We start from the raw sequence: 20,585 nt of genomic DNA, 5'->3' as shown, positions 1-20,585 counted from the left end.
TGCACATGCTCTGTGTTATGCAGTATTCTAAGTACTCACATAGAATAATTCCTTTAATATCATAATGCATATGAAATCCTACTTTTAAAATATATTAATTTTACATTCATAGGTGAAAAATTTAAGATGTAGAGAAATTAGTTAATAACTATTCAAGGGCACAAAGATAATACATGGTACCATTTAAATACAAATTTTAACCATTTTTAGATCTTATTTTCTTAACTACTATATTTTATAATCTGTAATTATTTTAATTCACACATATTATAACACTTAAATAATATTTTATGTAATTGATAATATTGATGTTCCTAAAATATTTTATTGTCTTAAGCATTTTATTTATTTTCTATATTTTATTCACTGATGCAATTCACCAGAGACAGTCTATAATAGCATAATTAAGCATGTTATAAAAAATGTATCAACAAAATGGGAAGAATTGAGATAAATAGACACAAAATAACAATATGATGGTGAATGAGTCATATGCTAATTGTATGGTTTAGTATGTTAATGTAATATCCACAGTAAGGGATGCTCATGAGCTAGTTTTAACTTGCCAATGCAGTAAACAACTTCTGAGGGCAGAGAAGCTTCTTAATTGCAATCTTCATGTCCTTATTTCTCAAGCTGTAGATGACAGGGTTGAAAAGCGGAGCAAGAACTGCAAACATCAATGCAATGGCTGTGTCCAGAATTTGTGGAAAGGTGGTAGAGAAGCGTAGATACATGAGGGATACACTGCCATAGAACATCAGAAAGACACCCAGATGAGCTGCACAGGTCGAAAAGGCCTTCTGGCGGCCTTCGGCGGAGGGAATTCTCAGGATCACTGTGATAATTCTGATATAAGAGAGGGCGATAATCAGGATAGAGAAGATGATAGCCACAGCATGGATCACGTCCTCAATCAGAATCAGGGATGTGTCTGTGCAGGCCAAGCGCAGCACAGGTTCAAAGTCACAGAAAATCTGATGAATTTGGTTGGGTCCACAGAAGGGCAGTGTGGAAATCCAGGCAATCTCTGGCAGCAATACAAGAAAGCCAAAGATACAGGAGCCTACGGAAAGCTGAGCACACAGTCGGGGTGTCATGATGGTTGGATAGCGGAGAGGGTTACAGATGGCAACATACCTATCAATAGCCATTGTGGTCAACAAAATCCCTTCTGAATTTCCCAGTGAATGGAAAAAGTACATCTGCAAGAGGCACCCAGTCATAGAGATGGTCCTCTGCTCACTGATGAGGTTGGAGAGCATTTTGGGGATGGTAGCAGTGGTATACCATATCTCCAAAAATGAAAAAATGCTGATGAAATTATACATGGGGTTGTGGAGGTGAGTATCCATCTTGACTGCAAAAAATACTATGAGATTCCCAATAACAATGAATATGTAGATGATTAACAAAGGAATGAAGAGGAGAATGCTACCTTCTTCAAACTTGAGGAATCCAGAGAAGAGAAACTCTCTCACTGTGGATGTCTGGTTACTTCTCCCCATGATCTCATCGAGTTTAGTTGTTAGAGACACAGCCCACCTCCGAGATGAAATGTAAGCAGGTACATTCGCTAATATAAGAGTCAAATGAAAATTCACTTTAGGTAGACGAAATATCTTTCTTTATAGATTAATTTTAAAATTATTCACTTAATGCTTAACACATGCTGAACACAAAATGGGTTTGCTAAACTCAGCAGTGAAGAAAATAGTCTCTACTTTCATTAAGCATATATTCTAGAAAAAGATACAACTAATAAGAAAATTAGATACCAAGACTATCATGTTTACTAACTAAATTGATTAAAATAAAGTAGGATGCTAATAGTAGGAGTGCTAATAATAACCTTTTCTAATAACTTCTCAAATTGTTTTGAATCACATAAAAACAAATTCTCTAATGGCTATTGGCTACAGATTAGACAAAACATTTAGGTCTGTCATTCATTATATAATTACTGTGAAGTCATATTCCCAGTTTCCAGCATTCTGATCCTTTATTACACCACAGTGTAGCTTTGATTGGGGGTAGAGAAGAGGGTAATCTACAGAGGCAGCAATATCGGGTAAAATTCACCCCCAACAACAGAAAAAATTAAGTTAGCAGAAATTGATTAGCACAAAAAGAAGGGCCTGGTGAGAAACTAAGCAGTGGAATGATTTGGATTTTATTTCAGTTCAGCTCCCAATGTGTCAGATTAGATAAGATATTGAAAAGAATCCAATATTATTCCTAAAAGTCTAAATCTCCTTATTCTGACATAGATTATTAGGCAATGAGAAAGATAAGAGCCAAAATGTGAGATTCTACCATAATTTAGGTCCCTTGATAATATTCCCCTTGTAACCAACATGAAATATGAAGATGTTGTCTCTAGAAACAGTGCAAAGAGACTCATCTCTGTCCACAGGGAGTGTTAGCCTGTCAAACCAGGGAGCTGGCCAAACCAGCAGACAGAATATCATTCAAGGACAAGCGTTTAGAACACCAAAGCAGTTAGAAAAAATATTTTTTGGAAAAATATAACTATAAAAAATGGACTTCTTATGCAACTAAATAATAACATTCACTTATGCCTATTAAGATAGTAAATATTTTTCCTGAGCTAATACTATGTTTTAAATTATCTGTAGGAGAAATTAATTTAAAATGTCATGGAGGTTTAGTTAAGAATTGTATTTGAAAATTAAAATGAAGTCAATGCATAGTATTTGGCATGTATCAACATTTTTCATAGATCATATCAGAACAAAATACGTATCTTGAATAAATTCAATTAAGAACTAGTTTATATTGACTAAGTTTGTCAGACATTATTTCAGCAACTTCTGGTAAATCAAATGTCATTAGGAAATTAGGGATTATTGATTATTCTAATCCTTTAAATTTTCATTAACAGGGTTACTACAAACATGAAAATGTTATTGCTCTACAGATATCAATTGTTGTTGATTCATCTACTGTTTGTGGATAAGTTTCTTCCTGGTTCTCCTAGCTATGTTGTATGAATAAATAATCTTTTCAGTGTAGTCTTCAACTCTTTTCTCTTAACTCCAAACTATTGAAATTTGATATTTACTAGCTCTTTGACAAGATGTGTTACTAAGCTGCTGATGCGAAAGTTGATCAATCCAACCAGTATATTCACTAGTTCTTGAGTATAATAATTTAAAGATGAAATTCTGAGTTAATGAAACTGGATGGCACAAAATTAGCTAGCATATTTTACTCACTCAAAGCTGGTTACTAATGAATTGACTGAGCAAAAATGATAAATTAATTAATCTGAACACTTAATATAAATAGATTTTTATTACATTAAAATGTGATTTGGCAAGAAGTAATAATTTGATTATTAATAGCCACAGAGTAAGACCTTAAGTCTATTGATGGAGAATGCAAAAAGAAAACTTCTTTTGCTTTTCCTGAGTTAAGTATTAGCCACTTCAGTGGCTCCCTCAAGAATGAAACTACCCTCCCAACTGCATTGCTCCATCTGACTGGGACTGGTTAACCGGTTTATGGGGGTACATGGATAGATGGGAGAAAACAACTTTTCTGATCGTATCTTCTTACTCATAGTGTTGCCGCAAGCAACTGAAGGATTTACTGTTAACTTTCTTTTTGAGTCCTTGTTTTATTTAGCTATTACAAGATTTGGTAGCTTAATGCACTCTTTCTCTCTCTCAATTTTACTGAGACCCTGAACTACACACATGAAAAGATTAAACAAAGGGGAAAAGATTTATACTATCTTCATTTTGAAATCAGTGTAAAGACCACTACTAATTTCTGAAAACAGACGTCCTGGGTTTCTAAAACGACCGGAATTATTTTTTGCATCCCTATTTATCCCTACAATAATTCATGTTAATCCTTTTAATAGAATAGAGGTTCTGATGCTTTAGCAAAATCAATTTTCCACTTTATAGAGATTAATACGCCAATTATAAATTAATCTGTGGGAGACTGGCAAGAGAAAAGGATTGACCAATTCCACCTGGAAGTTAGCTTAAAAATTTTATATGGGGATAGAGAACATGTTCCATTTGAGTCACTATTCTGGGATAAGATTTTCATTAATAGGCTTCTCTGATATATCTGAACTCTTTATTTCAGTAATGATCTTACTGGTTTATATTCACTTAGCTGGGGCCAGAGGCCACAGTGTAAAATGGCATCCTCCTGGATAATAATTGGAAAATCAATTGCTCACTCTCTCTCTCTCTCTTTTTCCTTTAAAATAACCTTACAAAAATGGTCTAATTTAGAAAACTCTGAGGGTGTGAAAGCAGGGAAACAATACAATTACCAGTGAAAATGGCATTGTGCAATCAATCTATTATGCCCCAGAAAAAAATAACATCATCACTGATTTCTAATCATAAAGTTTCCTCCTTCATATTGAAACTAAATTCCTTCAGCCATTCATGCAATTTCAAATATATCACAAAATATTGTTGAATCAAAGGAATGCTAGGTACCTGTTCTTTTCTCTATGGTTGGCAGGTGATGTATGTTCTCCTTAACACACGATAACCCTCCTTCCTGGATTCACGTGGACTCTTCTCTTACCTCTGACAGAGACAAGGAGGCCTCTCCCCTTTCCAGGTGTATGCTGTTTAAGTCACTTCAGTTGAGCCATACTTGTTTTTTAAAAGGTTTCACAGTGATGGTCTCCACTGGGGCATTTCCCATTGATAACTAGGAAAAAACAGCAATTCTATTTCCCCATGGCTTAATTAATAGAAATCTCTCCTTTGATACTTTTCTCATTAGTGTCCTGTAGTGTTGGGAACTCATAGAATTTTAAGATAGTATGGGCCACATTAGATGTATTTGCTCAGAATCAGTTGGTTATTTGAATGCACATTTTAAAAAATAATTGCTTTCAATAAAATTAAAGATTAACATTATATATTCATGTATGCGTGTGTTACCTTCTGAAAAAGCTAGTTAAAATGGACGACTGTTAGAAGCTCCTAAATTTAAAAAAAAAAAAAATAAGTTTTGAAAATACATCAAAGGGCCAGTGCTGTCGCGCAGTGGTTAAAGCCCTGGCCTGAAGCGCCTGCATCCCATATGGGCGCTGGTTCTAGTCCCGGCTGCTCCTCTTCCAATCCGGCTCTCTGCTGTGGCCTGGGGAAGCATTAGAAGATGACCCAAGTCCTTGGGCCCTGCACCCACATGGGAGAACCAGAAGAAACTCCTCACTCCTGGCTGCGGATCGGCACAGCTCCAGCCCTTGCGGCCAATTGGGGAGTGAACCAGCAGATGGAAGACCTCTTTCTCTGTCTCTACCTCTCTCTGTAACTCTGTCTTTCAAATAAATAAAATAAATCTGAGAAAGAAAGAAAGAAAGAAAGAAAGAAAGAAAGAAAGAAAGAAAGAAAGAAAGAAAATACATCGGGGCCTGTGCTGTGCCATAGCGGGTGAGGCCACCCACCTGCAGTGCTGGCATCCCATATGGGCACCAGTTCGAGTCCCAGCTGCTCCACTTCCGATCTTGCTCTCTGCTATGGCCTGGAAAAACAGTGGAATATGGCCAAAGTCCTTGGACCCCTGCACTGGAGGAGACTCCTGGCTCCTGGCTTCGGATCGGCAAAGCTCCAGCCGTGTGGCCAACTGGGGAGTGAGCCAGCAGATGGAAGACCTCTCTCTCTCTTTCTCGCTCTGTGCCTCTCCTTCTCTCTCTGTAAAAATAAAAAAAGAAGAAGAAGAAGAAAGAAAGAAAGAAAGAAAGAAAGAAAGAAAGAAAGAAAGAAAGAAAGAAAGGAAGGAAGGAAGGAAGGAGGAAAATACATCATTGTAAATTCCTGAATCTGTATAAAGTACAGAAATTTGTATACCATAGATAAAATTTTAAAAACATATAAAAATTAAAAAGTACATCTGAGTCATATGAGTACAAAGTTAAAAGTAGAGATTATCTCTTAAATTTATACCCAAAGTTAATCAGAGTTAAAGATGTAATTTCATTTTGTTTATAAATTGACAGTCACAACTCATTAGCGAGTGATGAAATTAACTTCAAAAATGTTTTGATACTAGAGGATTAAGCTTATGATTATAAAATAAAATGAAAATATGTCATTGTAAAAATTAAAAGAATAAGAAAGGCAGGAGGGGGAGGGTGGGAGCATGGATGGAAGGGAGGGTAGGGTGGGAAATATTGCTATGTTCTTAAATCTGTATATAGGAAACACATGAAATTTTTCACCTAATATAAATTAAAATATTGAAACAGTGGTTTTAGTGAAATATAATAGGAAAAAACAATAGAAAAGACTAGAAATTTCATATGCAGTGCATGTAAATATTATTTCCTTAAAGTGTTTTCTGTTATAACTATAAATGTGAATATGTATATGTTCTGTAATTTAAAATACATTCTTTTTTAAAAAAGATTTATTTATTTATTTGAAAGTCAGAGTTACAGAGAGAGAGAAGGAGAGGCAAAGAGAAGGAGAGAGAAAGGTCTTCCATCCGCTGGTTCACTCCCCAGTTAACTGCAACAGCCAGGGCTGCGCTGATCAGAAGCCAGGAGCCAGGAGCTTCCTCCAGGTCTCCCACAAAGGTGCAGGGGTCCAAAGACTTGGGCCATCTACTACTGCTTTTCCAGGCCATAGCAGAGAGCTGAATCAGAAGTGAGCGGCCAGGACTCAAACTGGCCCCTATATGGGATGCTAGCACTACAGGTGACTGGTTTAACATGCTACACTACAGCACTGGCCCCTAAAATACATTCTTTATTGTGAATCACTGTCCACAAGGTATTTTAGTGATTTCACTTGCTCCTATTACCCCAATTTTCTGCTCTCATTGGAATTAAGACTTTATGAAATTTCAACTTGAAATGTCCAATTATTCCTTGATCCCCTCCTATTAAACTCCACCACTCCATGCAAACTTCTCTTATTAAGTTTAACCATGAGCTCCAGATAGCTAAACACAGTTCCTATTTTACTGTTAATTTCTTTGCAGTCCTATTTTCTGATTCCTCTTATTTTCCTGAATTCCATGACATTGGAATGCTGCAAAACTCAGAATATTATCATTAAGTTTCATGGCTTTAAATACATATGCTCATTAATCACACATATGTCTCGTTCCCAGCTTTCACAGCTGAATGACTGATTTAACAGTCTACTCAATACTTTATTAGATGTCTAATAGTCTGTTAAACTTAAAATATGAAGAGTAGGCATTTGACACATAGGTTAAGACATCACTTGGAATGCCTGAATCTCATATGGAAGCTCCTGGGTTCAAGAATCACCCCACTCTTTTTATTAGATTATTTGTTTTTATTTTTTATTTTTTTTTGTTTTTATTGACACGCAATAATTATACATATTTATGAGATACAATGATTTTGATACATGCATACATTTTAATGATCAAATTAGGGTAAGTGGCATATATCACTTCACATATTCAATATTTCTTTGCAGTGTGAACATTCAAAAGCAAGACTCAGCCCCACTCTTAATTCCCATGACCTAATTATCATCAGTAATTACTATAAACAGCTATATGACAACAAATTGGAAAATCTAGAAGTAAAGGTCAGATGTCTGGACATATACAGTCTATCAAAATTAGGTGAAGAAGACACATAAAACCTGAACAGACCAATAACCAAGATGGCTTAATCAGTACTAAAGAACTTCCCAATAAAAAAAAGCCCAATGCTAGATGGCTTCACAGCTGAATTCTACCAGACATTTAAAGGACTAATTTTACTTCTTCTCAAGATATTCAAAACATGTGAAAGGGAGTAGAGGATTTTAGATCGTCCAAAAATCTTTCTATCAAGTCTGCATTATCTTAAATCCTAAGCCAGGAAAAGATAGAACTGTAGATCAATACACCTGATGAACATAGATGAAAAAATCCTCAACAAAACACTAGCTAATGGAGACTAACAACATGTCAGAAAGATCATTCACTGGGTCAAAGTAGGATTTATCCTTGGAGCACAGGGTAGTTCAACATATGCAAATCAATAAATGTGATACATTACATTAACAAATAGCAAAATAAAAACCATATGATTATCTCTGTAGATGCATATAAGCATTTGGTAAAATATAACATCCTTTCATGATTAAAAAAAAAAAAAAAACTTCAGCAAATTGTGTAAATAACAAACTTTCCTCAACACAGTCAAGAAAATACATGACAACCCCACAGCCAGGTAACATCCAGAAGCAGAAAAGGATACTTAATTTCCCCATTTAGCCAGAGCCATTATGCAAGAAAAAAAATCAAATGGAAACAAATTGGAAAAGAGGAAGTCAAATTATCCATTTTTCAGATATTTTCGCTACATACAGGAACCAAAAATTCAACAAAGAGACTATTGGAACTCATAAAGAGTTTGGTAAAGTTGCAGAATATAAAATGAACACACAAAAGTCAATGGTCTTTTTATATACAGACAATGCCATGGTTGAGAAACAACTTGTAAGATCAGCCTTATCTGCAATCACTACAAAAAAAACTTAAATATCTTGGAACACATTTAACTAAGGTTGTGAAAGAGCTCCATGATGAAAATTACAAACTATTAAAGAAAGAAATAGAAGATACAAAAAAGTTGAAATATTTTCATGTTCATGGATTGGTAGAATTAATATTATCAAAATGTCCATGCTATTGAAAGCAATTTACATATTCAATGTAATTTCAATCAGAAGCAGTCAGGCTTCTCTTCCAAGCCAAAATCATCTTTTGGTTATCATTCCATTTATCTCTTTAAAATGGAAAGAAATGGTAATTGATAAAAGGATATTATGAAAGTAGAATGAAAGAGCAATAAGGGAAATTTTCAGGTGCGGAAGTAATAAATATGACAGTTGCTTAAGCCATAATACCTTTGATTTGGATAAAATGATGTCACACTATTTAGAGTTACAACATGGAGAAATCATTCCATTATACTCTGTTAATAATACAAAATAGATATATCTATAGCAGACTTCCTTTACCATATCAAACAATAGTTCTTATGTAGAAAATTGGAAAGACCATCCAATCTGTCACGTGAAAAAATGTGCAGTGATTTTGCAATCTTATTGGTTAACATTTAAAATTTATGGAGATGATGCAATTTTTTGAAGAGATGTGGATGAATTCCCATCAGCACCCAAAGATATTGGGCATTTTTTGAGAACATAGGATTTTCTTGATGGCCTCTTTCATGTCTTTGTTCCTCAGACTGTAGATTATTGGGTTGAAAAATGGAGCAAGGACGGCAAACATCAGTGCAATGGCTTTGTCAAGAAGTGGTGGGACTGTGATGGAGAAGCGTAGGTACATGAATGCCACACTGCCAAAAAACATCAAGAAAATAGTAATATGTGCTGCACAAGTGGAGAATGCTTTCTGACGGCTCTCACCTGAGGGAATCTTCAAGATCACGGTGATGATCTTTAAATAGGAAAGGGTGATGATGGAGACAGATGTCAGAATGGAAATAGCATGGATCACATCTTCAACAAGAATCATTGATGTGTCTGCACAGGCCAAGCGCAGCACAGGTTCAAAGTCACAAAAGAGTTGATGGATTTGATTGGGGCCACAGAAAGGAAGAGTAGAAATCCACACAATCTCTGGAAGCAGCATAACAAAGCCAAAAATGCAAGAGGCAGTGGACAGCTGAATGCACAGTTGAGGGGTCATAATGATTGCGTAGCGGAGGGGATTACATATGGCAACATACCTGTCAATGGCCATCAGTGTGAGAACTAGGCCCTCTGACACCCCAAGGGAGTGGAAAAAATACATCTGCAGGAGGCACCCAGTGAAAGAGATGGTCTTCCGCTTACTGACAAGGTTGGAGAGCATCTTGGGGATGGTCACAGTGGTGTACCAGATCTCCAGAAAGGAGAAGATACTGATGAAATTGTACATGGGGTTATGCAGACGCTTGTCCAGCCGAACAGCAAAGAAGATGATGAAATTTCCAACAATAATGAATATGTAGATAAAGAGCAAAGGGATGAAAAACAAGAGGCTCCCATTCTCAAGCTGGGGGAAATCAGAGAAATGAAACAAAGTCACCATCGTTTGATTCTCCTGATTCATGTTTTTAGTGGTATCTGTTGGCTGATGGAATAAAATACAATCATAATTCTAAGTATATTCAAAGACAAATGGAAACTTAATTTGCAAGCCACTGATCAGCCCTGAAACATGACTGATTAAGCAAAACATAGTATCTGAATTGTTTTTCAAATTATAAAGTGATCTTATCATATCTGCAAACACTTTTGGTAATTATAATATCTTATGCTGTCAATTATCCTCTGGATAAGTCAATGATTTTATTGTTTAGACATATAAATTAGGCTCCACTATGGAAACTTAGTAGTTTTTATTGAGAGCCTTAAGACTGTTTAGAGTCTGCTTTTCACTTTATCAGCTAAGGAAAATATTTTAAAATTGTTTAAAATGTTCATAAAAATATATTAATTGTAATATTAATTGTAATAGCAATTGTAATAGCAATTTGGAAACATTTATGCATATATTTTGATTTTTGATATTAAATATTTGAAGACACAAAATGAATTGTGATAAAACTATCCCCTTTGTGAAAAACAAAATGACATGACACTGGTACAAATGGAACAGAATAGATATGCCAGAAACGAACCCACACAATTACAACCAACTTATCTTTGGCAAAGAAGCTAAAATCAATTCCTGGAGCAAGAACGGTCTCTTCAACAAATGGTGCTGGGAAAACTGGATCTCCACACGCAGAAGTATGAAGCAAGAGCGCTACCTTACCTCTTACAAAAAAATCCACTCAAAATGAGTTAAAGACTTAAATCTATGATCTGATAGAATCAAATGATTAGAGAACATTAGGAAAACTCTGCAACACATTGGCATAGTCAAAGACTTCTTGGAAAAGACCCCAGAGGCACAGGCACTCAAAGATAAAATTGACAAGTGGAATTACATCAAGCTGAGGAGCTTCTATACTGCAAAAGAAGCACTCAAAGTTAAGAGGCAACTGACAGAAAGGGAGAGATTATTTGCAAATTATGTAACTGATAAAGGATTAATAATCAGAATATATAAAGAGATCAGGAAACTCATCAATAACAAAACAAACAAGTGAAGAAATGGGCAAAAAACTTAAACAGCCATTTTTCAAAATAAGAAATCCAAATGGCCAACAGACACATGAAAAAATGTTCAGGCTCACTAGCAATCAGGGAAATGCAAATCAAAACCACAATGAAGTTTCACCTCACCCCAGTTAGAATGGCTTTCACACAGAAATCAACAAGCAACAAATGCCAATGAGGATGTGAGAGAAAAGGTACCATAATCCACTGTTGGTGAAAATGTAAAGTAGTACCGTCACTGTGGAAGACAGTATGGAGATAACTCAGAAATATGAATATAGTCCTACCATATGATCCAGCCATCCCACTACTGGGAATTTACCCAAGGGAAATAAAATCAGCATAGGAAAGAATTTTCTGTACTCCCATGTTTATTGCAGCTTAATTCACATTGGCTGAGATATGGAGTCAACCCAAATATCCAACAACTGAAGATTGGATAAAGAAATTACAGGATATATGCACCATGGAATACTACACAGCAGAAAAAATGAAATACAGTCATTTGCAACAAAATGGATGAATCTGGAAAACATCATACTTAGTAAAATAAGCCAGTCCCAAGAGGACAAATACCATATGTTCTCCCTGACCTGTGATAACTAATAGAGCACCTAAAAGGTAATCAATCTATAGTGGTGAAATTGACACCTGGAGATACAATGACTTTGAACAGCTCTTGTCTCGACTGTTGAACAGTTTTTTTTTTCCATACTGTTTTTTGAACTCTTTATTTAGTATAGAGTTAATTGTATGTGTATAAAGTTAATTGAAAATAAATCTTAGTGAAAAATAAGAATGGGAATAAGAGAGGAAGGAGGAAGATGGATGGGAATGTAGATGGGAAGGTGGGTACAGTGGGAAGAATCACTATGTTCCTAAAGTTGTACTCAAGAAATGCATGAAGTTTGTATTCCTTAAGTAAATGGTTTCTAAAGTAAAAAAAAAAAAAAAAAAAAAAAAAAAAAGAATGACGATTTTAAAGCGGGCATCTTAAAAAGTAAATTGCAGATACTGTTTCTTTAATTTGCCTTAATACTAACAATTCTATAAAAAATAAAAAGTCAACTATCATAGTGAATATAACTTGCTATAAACACAGCACTCTATCTCCCTATGATATATCTGTGTGTTCAAATTAATCTAATATGTCCTCTAAAAGTTAGTTAATAGCTGAGGTACAAAATCTAGAAAACACATTCAGTTACCACTGAAAGACTTTAATCACCTTTCTACTTCCAGACCCAGGTTTGCCAAGAATTTCAATATCCTAATCTGTATCCATGTTAGAAGAGATTGCTATTTAGCATAAAGCAAGTTTTCTCAACTTTAGCACTATCTACACTTTGGGCCACGTGAGTCATCACTGAAGGAAGCAGAGAGTTTGCCTGTGTTATAGGATGTGTAGCAGCACCTTTGTTCTCTACCCACTACATGTCAATACTACAGACCCATCCCCCAGTAAGGATAATCGAAATGGCTCTAGAAATTGCCAGATATTTGGGTAGAAAATTTTGAGCCAATTGGGAGGCACTGGCACATAAAATTTTTCTTTTTATTAAAAACTGATTATGTTGGTTAGCTGAAAATATATCCAACCCCTTGCTTGAAGGGATATAAGGAAATGATGAATCAAATAGACTACAAATGCACAATGATGCAATAGGAACATGACTCATTCATTCCTGTGTTCCTTCCTTTGTACAGGATATGTCATCTAAATTCACTACAAAGTTGGCTTTTCTACCTATAAGGATTTTGTTAACATTTTTAAAAGACTCATGTATTTATTTGAAAGGCGAGTCACAGAATGAGAGAGAGGAAGAGCTGGAGAGAGAGAGAGAGAGAGAGAGAGAGAGAATCTTTCAATCAGTTTCACTTCCTAAGTGGCTGGCCAAGGCTAGGGCTGGACCAGGCCTAAGCCAGCAGCCTGGAACTCCATTTGAGTCTCACATGGGTGGCAGAGGCCCAAGTGCTCAGGCCATCTTCTTCTGCTTTCCCAGGCACAGTAGCAAGAAGCTGTATTGGATCTGGGACAGCCTGGTTCTCAACTGGTGCTCATATGGGATGCAGGTTTTGCCAGCAGTGACTTAACCCATTGCATCACAATGCCAGCCCCAGGATTTTGTTACATTTTGTCTCTGATAGAAAATGTCATTCACTCACCTAATCAGAAAGCCTGAAAGAGAGCTGGGATTCCCCTGAGCTTTCATAAACAGGTTTAATAGCAGTTTTTAGTGCCTACTTGTTAATAAATGTTCGCTTGCACAGCAGAATTCTGAGACTCACCTTCATTGTATTAAATTATTTGGAAGTGAGGTTATTATAGATGGAATTTCTAATGGAGAAAGCCACTGCTAGTTACCAGAAAGATACAGACAATTTTAAAGTACTGATAGATGTGAAAATTGGAAGAATTATTTTGTAACCACAAAGCACAATCAGAAAGGGTGTGTGCAGTAGGAAGTCAGGCAGGCACACAGCAACCATTTTTTGTCTTGCTTTTTACAGATACAACAGAGTATTAAATCTATGTTGAAATGGAAGAAAATATGAGACAAAAATATTTCCCCTTTGTTTTTTTAAAAAGATACTTCTACCTAAGCAATAGAAGTTCAACAGAAAAAAAGAATTTATGCTTATTATTTCTTATCTTAATTCTTATTGCCTGAATTCATTTTTTTCTTGCATTGCTCCAATTTTTTTCTCCATTCAGATACTGAAGTAAAACTTCTTAAATGCAAAGCTGTCAATCCTCTGTCTGAAAATCTTACACAAGTAGAAACTCTCTATTTGCTTCCAAATCAAACGGGAATTTTTTTATGACAAATGGTATGAATGCACATGAGATTCTTAAATAACTCTTACATTTTAATATCTTTAGATATGCTTTCCCCACTATGTTTTCCTCATTATGACAAAAAACATCAACTTTATAACTGTTCTGTGTTTCTTCATCAGAAACAGTAGGGAAATAAACAGGGAACCTGATGTTGAGTTAATATCCTATGTAGTTTGGAATTAGAAAATTGAAATCCAGAAAAAGGAAAAACTAGCAGGACTTTAGGTACCTGGGTTTTTCATAAAGAAAGATATATATAGGAAGATAATTTCATGAAAACAATTGGAAACAAAATTATACCCACAGGACTTTTATATTTTCTGGAGGAGTATATAAACCCAGAAACTGTACTAGCAAGTCCCACTGTTGGCCCTGCATATCCTTCACTCATAGCAGCTTTTTCTGACTCCACTACAGAAAATATAAGTATCTACATTCAAATTTAACCTAAAAATTAGTACAAATGAGAAGAGTCATAGATGCAGGGCCCAGAAACCATTTAATGGGTAATTTCCCTGGGAGATTTTTGTCTTATTACTATTTTAGTCTTCACACTTAAACTCCCCAAAGCCCCCACTGAGCCCCACACACTGAGCTGTGTTCCTTTCCCATTTTAGGTACATTCATAACTTCAACAAAATTTCAACAAGTCTTTATTATCTAAGTCCAACAAAAAATGATTCTGTGAAAGTCTTCTACAATATTTAACAATGAAAGACACTCACTCTTCATCCCACACCAACCTCTTCCAGAAACCAAGAGGGCTTCCTCCTGTTTCCCAGATACCTTCATCCTCATCGCTCTGTAGCCCAACTCCAGGGAGGTTATAATCACAACCACAACTCCACGTTTCTCAGGGATTAGCCAAGTAAGAGAAAGACTTTCTTCCGGGGAGTTCTGCCCCACAGCCTAAGGGAAAGCAACTCTGTTTCCCACAGGGATAATTAGGGGAACACTAACTGCCACACTCTCCTCTCAGGAGGTCACTGCTCCCTGTAGGATTCTAGGTTTTTAAGGCAAGCTAGAGGTCAGATGGAAATAGATACTTAGATTTCTTTCTGCCCAAGGAGTAAAAGAACTAAATATATCATAAAGCATCTCCCGAGAGAAAGGGGAAAGATAAGAAACAGAAGAAATCAAGTACAAAGTGTGATTCAAAGGCTGAAGGATTTTTCCAATTCTTCACTGAAAAATGACCAGTGAATGTTAGTGATGGCACAGAACAACTCTGAGGGACATGATAGAAGATCCAACCCAGCACAGTGAAGCAGAAGTCCTTCCGGGAGACCCAGGGAATCACACTGGCAGTAGTTACAGGAGGGATTCCCATGAGATATCACAAGCCCCAGTGCCCACTCCGGCAGACATCCTGGGGGCTGGAATCATGAAGTGATTTTAACACAGTCTTCCCTTTACATTAAAGTGCATTGATGAGCACTACAACAGACCTGGGATTGGGAAAATCCTACATATAATGGGTGAAGAATACATGTACAGGCACACCTTATTATACTTTTAGTCACTGTTGCTGTTCATAATGAAAGATATGTGTATGTGTATATATACACATATATATACAAATATGTATTTATAAATGTGTATATATATACATACATATATATAAAAATATGTGTTTATAAATGTGTATATATACATACATATATACACAAATATATATACATACAAATATATATACATTTGTATTCACTCAATGGCCAAACTCTCTCTTATAATATACTTTTAAAATTTTTGGAAGTCTCTTTACAAATTTTTTATCATCTTTAAAAAACAACATTTTCACTTATTATCTTCATTATGTGTGTTCCTTTTTCTACTCTTAAATCTAACAAAGTTTTATTTATTTTTATGGTGGTCACTCATTGTTTTTCTTATTTTAAAGCAAACATAGAGCATTTCATCATTACATATGATTTTAAGACTATTTTGAAGATACAATTTATCAATATTAAGAAGAATTTATTTTGCTTACTATTGTGCTAAGTTTAAATTTTTAAAATCACAAATGGAAACTGAATTATAGGAAATATTTTCTATGCATTTTTATATGACTTCATGGTTATATGAATTTTTATATGACTTTTGAATGTGAATGTTAATACATCTCTAATTTTAATCAAACATGTATTTTAGCTTCAATTTTATCATGGAGTTTTTTTAAAAGATCTTTAATATAATACTGAGTTCATTTATACTTCTGTGGAACTTTGGTCTTCGTACATTTTACTTATTGAATATTATGGTGAGGGATGATTGAGCTTCTGATTACAGAGTGGATTACAATTGTCTTTGCAAAAATTAATGAAAACAAAAGAAGGGAAGGGAGGGGGATGGGGGGTCGAGTATGGTTAACTTCTTAGAACTGTACCTAAGAAATACGTGAAATCTGTTATCTTTATATTAACAAAATAAAAAAAAATCCAAAGATAAATTTATTGTGTTGTAAAACTTTTTGAAAGCCATATATTTTCCAGTTTATTTATTTATATATGAAGAGAACATATTTAAAGCAGTTCATAGAAACAATTCTAAGAATATAATGTCACTTCCTCCTTCTTTGCCTCCCACTCTCTCTCTCCTGCCTTTTCTTGCTTTCTTTCTTCTTCCCTTCTTTTCTTTTAAAAAATTGTTAGGAAACATTTTTTAAAGATTTATTTATTTACTTGAAAGTCAGAATTAAACGAGAGAGAAGGAGAGAGCTAGAGAGAGAGAGGTCTTCCATCTGTTGGCTCACTCCCCAATTGGCTGCAAGGGCCGAAACCGAGCTGATCCAAAGCCAGGAGCCAGGAGCTTCTTCTGGGTCTTCCTCATGGGTGCAGGGGCCCAAGGACTTGGGCCATCTTCCACTGCTTTCTCAGGCCACAGCACAGAGCTGGATCAGAAGTGGAGCAGCCGGCACCTATATGGAATGCTGGCACTGCAGGCAGAGGCTTTATCTGCTATGCCACAGCGCCGGCCCCAGATAGCATATTTTAAATTTACATTGCAAACGCTTAATGCTCCACCAAATATACAGTTCAACAAGTAAAAAGTAAAAGGAATATAGTTCAGCTAGAATATAGATAAGGGCTATAAATAATAAACAAATGAAATGATATCAATTTCACTCATATACAGTAAATTTTTAGAATCATCATAGATCTCAAACAGTACTTTACACTTTGTGTTTCTGTGTGGGTGCAAATTGTTGAAATCTTTGCTTAGTATATACTAAATTTATCTTCTGTATATAAAGATAATTGAAAATGAAACTTGATGTGAATGGGATGGGAGAGGGAGCAGGAGATGGGAGGTTTGTGGTAGGATGGAGGTTATTGGGAGGGGAGCCACTGTAATCCAAAAGCTGTACTTTGGAAATTTATATTTATTAAATAAAAGTTTTTAAAAAAAGAACATTAAAAATCATCATAGATCATTAACAACTTGTTTGACATTTTCATGAGATGTAAAAAAAAAAAAAATTGAGGGGATGGTACTGTAGCCTAGGGGTTTAAAGCTCCGGCCTGCTGCACCAGCGTCCCATATAGGCACTGGTTCTAGTCCCGGCTGATACACTTCTAATTCAGCTTTCTGCAAATGCACCTGGAAAGCAGTTGAAGATGGCCCAAGTGCCTGGGCCCCTGCACCCACGTGGGAGATCTGAAAGAAACTCTTGGCTCCTGGCTTCAACCTGGTCCAGCTCCAGCTGTTGCAGCCATTGGGGGAGTGAATAGCAGATGAAGCCCTCTCTCTCTGTCTCTACCTCTCTGTAGCATTGCCTTTAAAATAAATAAATAAGTCTTTAAAAAATGCAAAGTTTACAAAACTGTATTTGTGGCAGTACTGATATATGTAAGCATGCTTTTTTGTTGTTTTTGATTTTTTTTTTTAAATTTTGCTCCCACATATAAAAGAGAAAATGCAGTATTTGTCTTTCTATGCCTGGCTTATTTCAAAAAACATGATATCCATGATAACCGTGGCTCACTTGGTTAATCATCTGCTTGCGATGCCGGCATCCCATATGGGCGGTGGGTTCTAGTCCTGGCTGCCCTTCTTCCAGTACAGCTCTCTGCTGTGGCCCAGGAGGGCAGTGGAGGATGGCCCAAGTGTTTGGGTCCCTGCACCCTCATGGGAGACTAGGAAGAAGCACTTGGCTCCTGGCTTCGGATTGGCACAGCACCAGCCATAGTGGCCATTTGGGGAGTGAACCAATGGACATTTCTCTCTGTCTCTCTCTCTCTCACTGTCCATAACTCTACCTGTCAAAAAATCTTCCAGTTGCATCCATTTTTATGCAAATGATAAAATTCCATTCTTTTGTAACTGAATAATATATCATTCTACATATTTATATAATATTTTCCCCACCTATTCATCTAATGATGAACACTTTGGTTCATTCTGTATTTGTTATTGTGAATTGTGATACTATAAATGTGGTGGTTTAGGTATCTCTTTGGTACATCTATTCATGTCGTTTGGGAATCTGAATGTAGACACGCCATATGACCTAGCCATCCCACTCCAGGGAACTTACCCAAGGGAAATGAAATCACCATATGAAAGAGCTATCTGTACCCCAATGTTTATTGCAGCTCAATTCACAATAGCAAAGACATGGAATCAATCCAGATGCTTGTCAACTGAAGATTAGATAATGAAATTATGGGATATGTACACCTTGGAATACTATACAGCAGTAAAAAAAATGAAATCCAGTCATTTGCAACAAAATAGATGAAACTGGAAAACATCATATTTAATGAAATAAGCCAATCCCAAAGAGACAAATTCTATATGTTCTCCCTAACCTGTGATAACTAATAGAGCACCTAAAAGGCAACCTGTAGAAATGAAATTGATACTTGGAGAAGCAATGACTTTAAACAACCCTTCTCTTGACTGCTAAGAAAGAAGCTTTATTTTGTTTTGCTTTCTTTTCTTTTCCTTTATCTAATTTTATCTTTATTTTTCTTTTATACTAATCATTGAACTTCTAACTTACCATAGAGTTAACCATATGTTTATAAAGTTAATTGAAAAGAAATCTTAGTAAAAATTAAAAGTGTGCATAAGAAAAGGAAGAGGAAGGGGGATGGGAGTGTGGGTTGGAGGGCAGGCACGGTGGTAACAATTACCAACATCCTAAAATTGTAATTGTGAAATGTATAAAGTTTGTGACTAAAAAAGCATCATAGTCCTGCATAGATTCCTACAGACTTACTTCTAAGTGGTAAAGTGATCATATAGATACGATCAAGTGTTAAAGTGATCATAGAAATGGGACTAAGTGTTTAGTAATAATAATAGAATTAAAAAGGAGTGAATGTTCCAACTTGGGAAGCAGTCTATATAGCAGACTCATAGAATGACAATCACTTTAAGTGGCACTCTGACCTCAGAATCAGCCGTTAAGGCATTATGGTCCAGGCTAAAAGCCCAGGAGAGCATTTCAGGTGTGGAACGCCAAGACATTATGGTGAAAAATGTCCTGCATGAAGGACCTCAGTGGGTGAGACCCCATTGTAAAGAAGCAGCCACCAAAGAAGGATTTACTTTTCTCTGAGGGGAAGAGAGAACTTGTACTTTACTTATGGCCTTGTCAAGTTAGTGGATCCAAAAGGCTTCCACAGCCTTGGCAGCTCATTTCAAGAGCCTTGGGTGATCACTGACATCATACAGAAGAGTGTTAATTAAATAAACAACAGTCACTGTGCACTAACTTCCCACACAGGACCTCTGTCCTCAAAGAGTTGTATCATGAAACTTAATATTGAAACTTGTTCTCAAGTATCACTTCCTTTTAGTGTATTAAGTGCAGGATATTCTAATGTCTCATAAGTTAGAGTTATATCTAAGAGCTCACAAAAGATGTATCATTCTTGGGTTCTTCTTTAAAGATAAGGCTCTAAAAGGAAAGGAGGGAGAGGAAGGAAGGGAAAAGACGAAGGGGAAAAAAGCAGAATCACTTTCTAGATGCAATAACTTTGAACAGCCCTTGCCTGCACTGTGAAGGAGCAGTTTTATTGGGTTCTTTTGTTGTTTTTCTTTTTCTTTCTCATACAAAGGGTTGAACTCTTTACCTAGAATAAAGTTATTCCTCTGTATATAATGTTAAATGAAAATATATCTTAGTGAAAAACAGGAGAGGAAAGAGGAAGAGGGTGGGACTGTCAATGGGAAAGCAGGTACAATGGGATGGATTACTATGTTTCTAATGTATTTATGAAATTCATGCAAGTAAATTTAAAAAGACTAAAAATCAGATGTGCATTTAAAAACGTCTAAAATGTATTTATAAATTATTACATTACTCAGGGCTGGTCCTATGGTGTAGCAGCTAAAGCTGTAGTCTACAATGCCAGGATCCCATATGGGCACTAGTTAGAATCCCAGCTGCTCCTCTTCTCAACTCTCTGCTATGGCCTGAAAAAGCAGTAGAAAATGGCCCAAGTTGTTAGGCCCTTGCACCCACATGGATGACATAGAAGCTCCTGTCTTCTGGCTTTGGATCTGCCCAGCTCTGGTCACTGTTGCCATTTGGGGAGTGAAGCATCAGATGGAAGACTTCTCTGTCTCTCCCTGCCTCT

At 36.0% G+C, this 20,585-nt stretch overlaps 2 protein-coding genes across 2 annotated transcripts; both read right to left on the bottom strand.

Moving 5' to 3' along the window:
* Positions 1 to 557: 557 nt before the first annotated feature.
* On the bottom strand, positions 558 to 1,565 carry LOC100352087 (olfactory receptor 6K3). Its single transcript, XM_017345549.4, has one exon. The coding sequence runs from the start codon at positions 1,506 to 1,508 to the stop codon at positions 558 to 560; it is 951 nt and encodes a 316-aa protein (XP_017201038.1). The 5' UTR covers positions 1,509 to 1,565.
* A 7,585-nt stretch (positions 1,566 to 9,150) lies between these two features.
* On the bottom strand, positions 9,151 to 10,101 carry LOC100351839 (olfactory receptor 6K3-like). The gene has a single exon (XM_002715285.3). It carries the CDS (start codon positions 10,096 to 10,098, stop codon positions 9,151 to 9,153), a length of 948 nt encoding a protein of 315 aa, XP_002715331.1. The 5' UTR covers positions 10,099 to 10,101.
* Positions 10,102 to 20,585: the final 10,484 nt, after the last annotated feature.

This window comes from Oryctolagus cuniculus, chromosome 7 (genome assembly GCF_051225735.1).
Source record: "Oryctolagus cuniculus isolate XC-2025 breed Fujian yellow rabbit chromosome 7, ASM5122573v1, whole genome shotgun sequence".
Lineage (NCBI taxonomy): Eukaryota > Metazoa > Chordata > Mammalia > Lagomorpha > Leporidae > Oryctolagus > Oryctolagus cuniculus.
Note: the sequence above shows the minus strand (reverse complement) of the source record. Positions and strands in the feature narration are given on the sequence as shown.

What these genes read in the sequence shown, in the direction of transcription:
- LOC100351839 (XM_002715285.3), bottom strand. Translation starts at nt 10,098, where the DNA reads ATGAATCAGGAGAATCAAACGATGGTGACTTTGTTTCATTTCTCTGAT.
- LOC100352087 (XM_017345549.4), bottom strand. Translation starts at nt 1,508, where the DNA reads ATGGGGAGAAGTAACCAGACATCCACAGTGAGAGAGTTTCTCTTCTCT.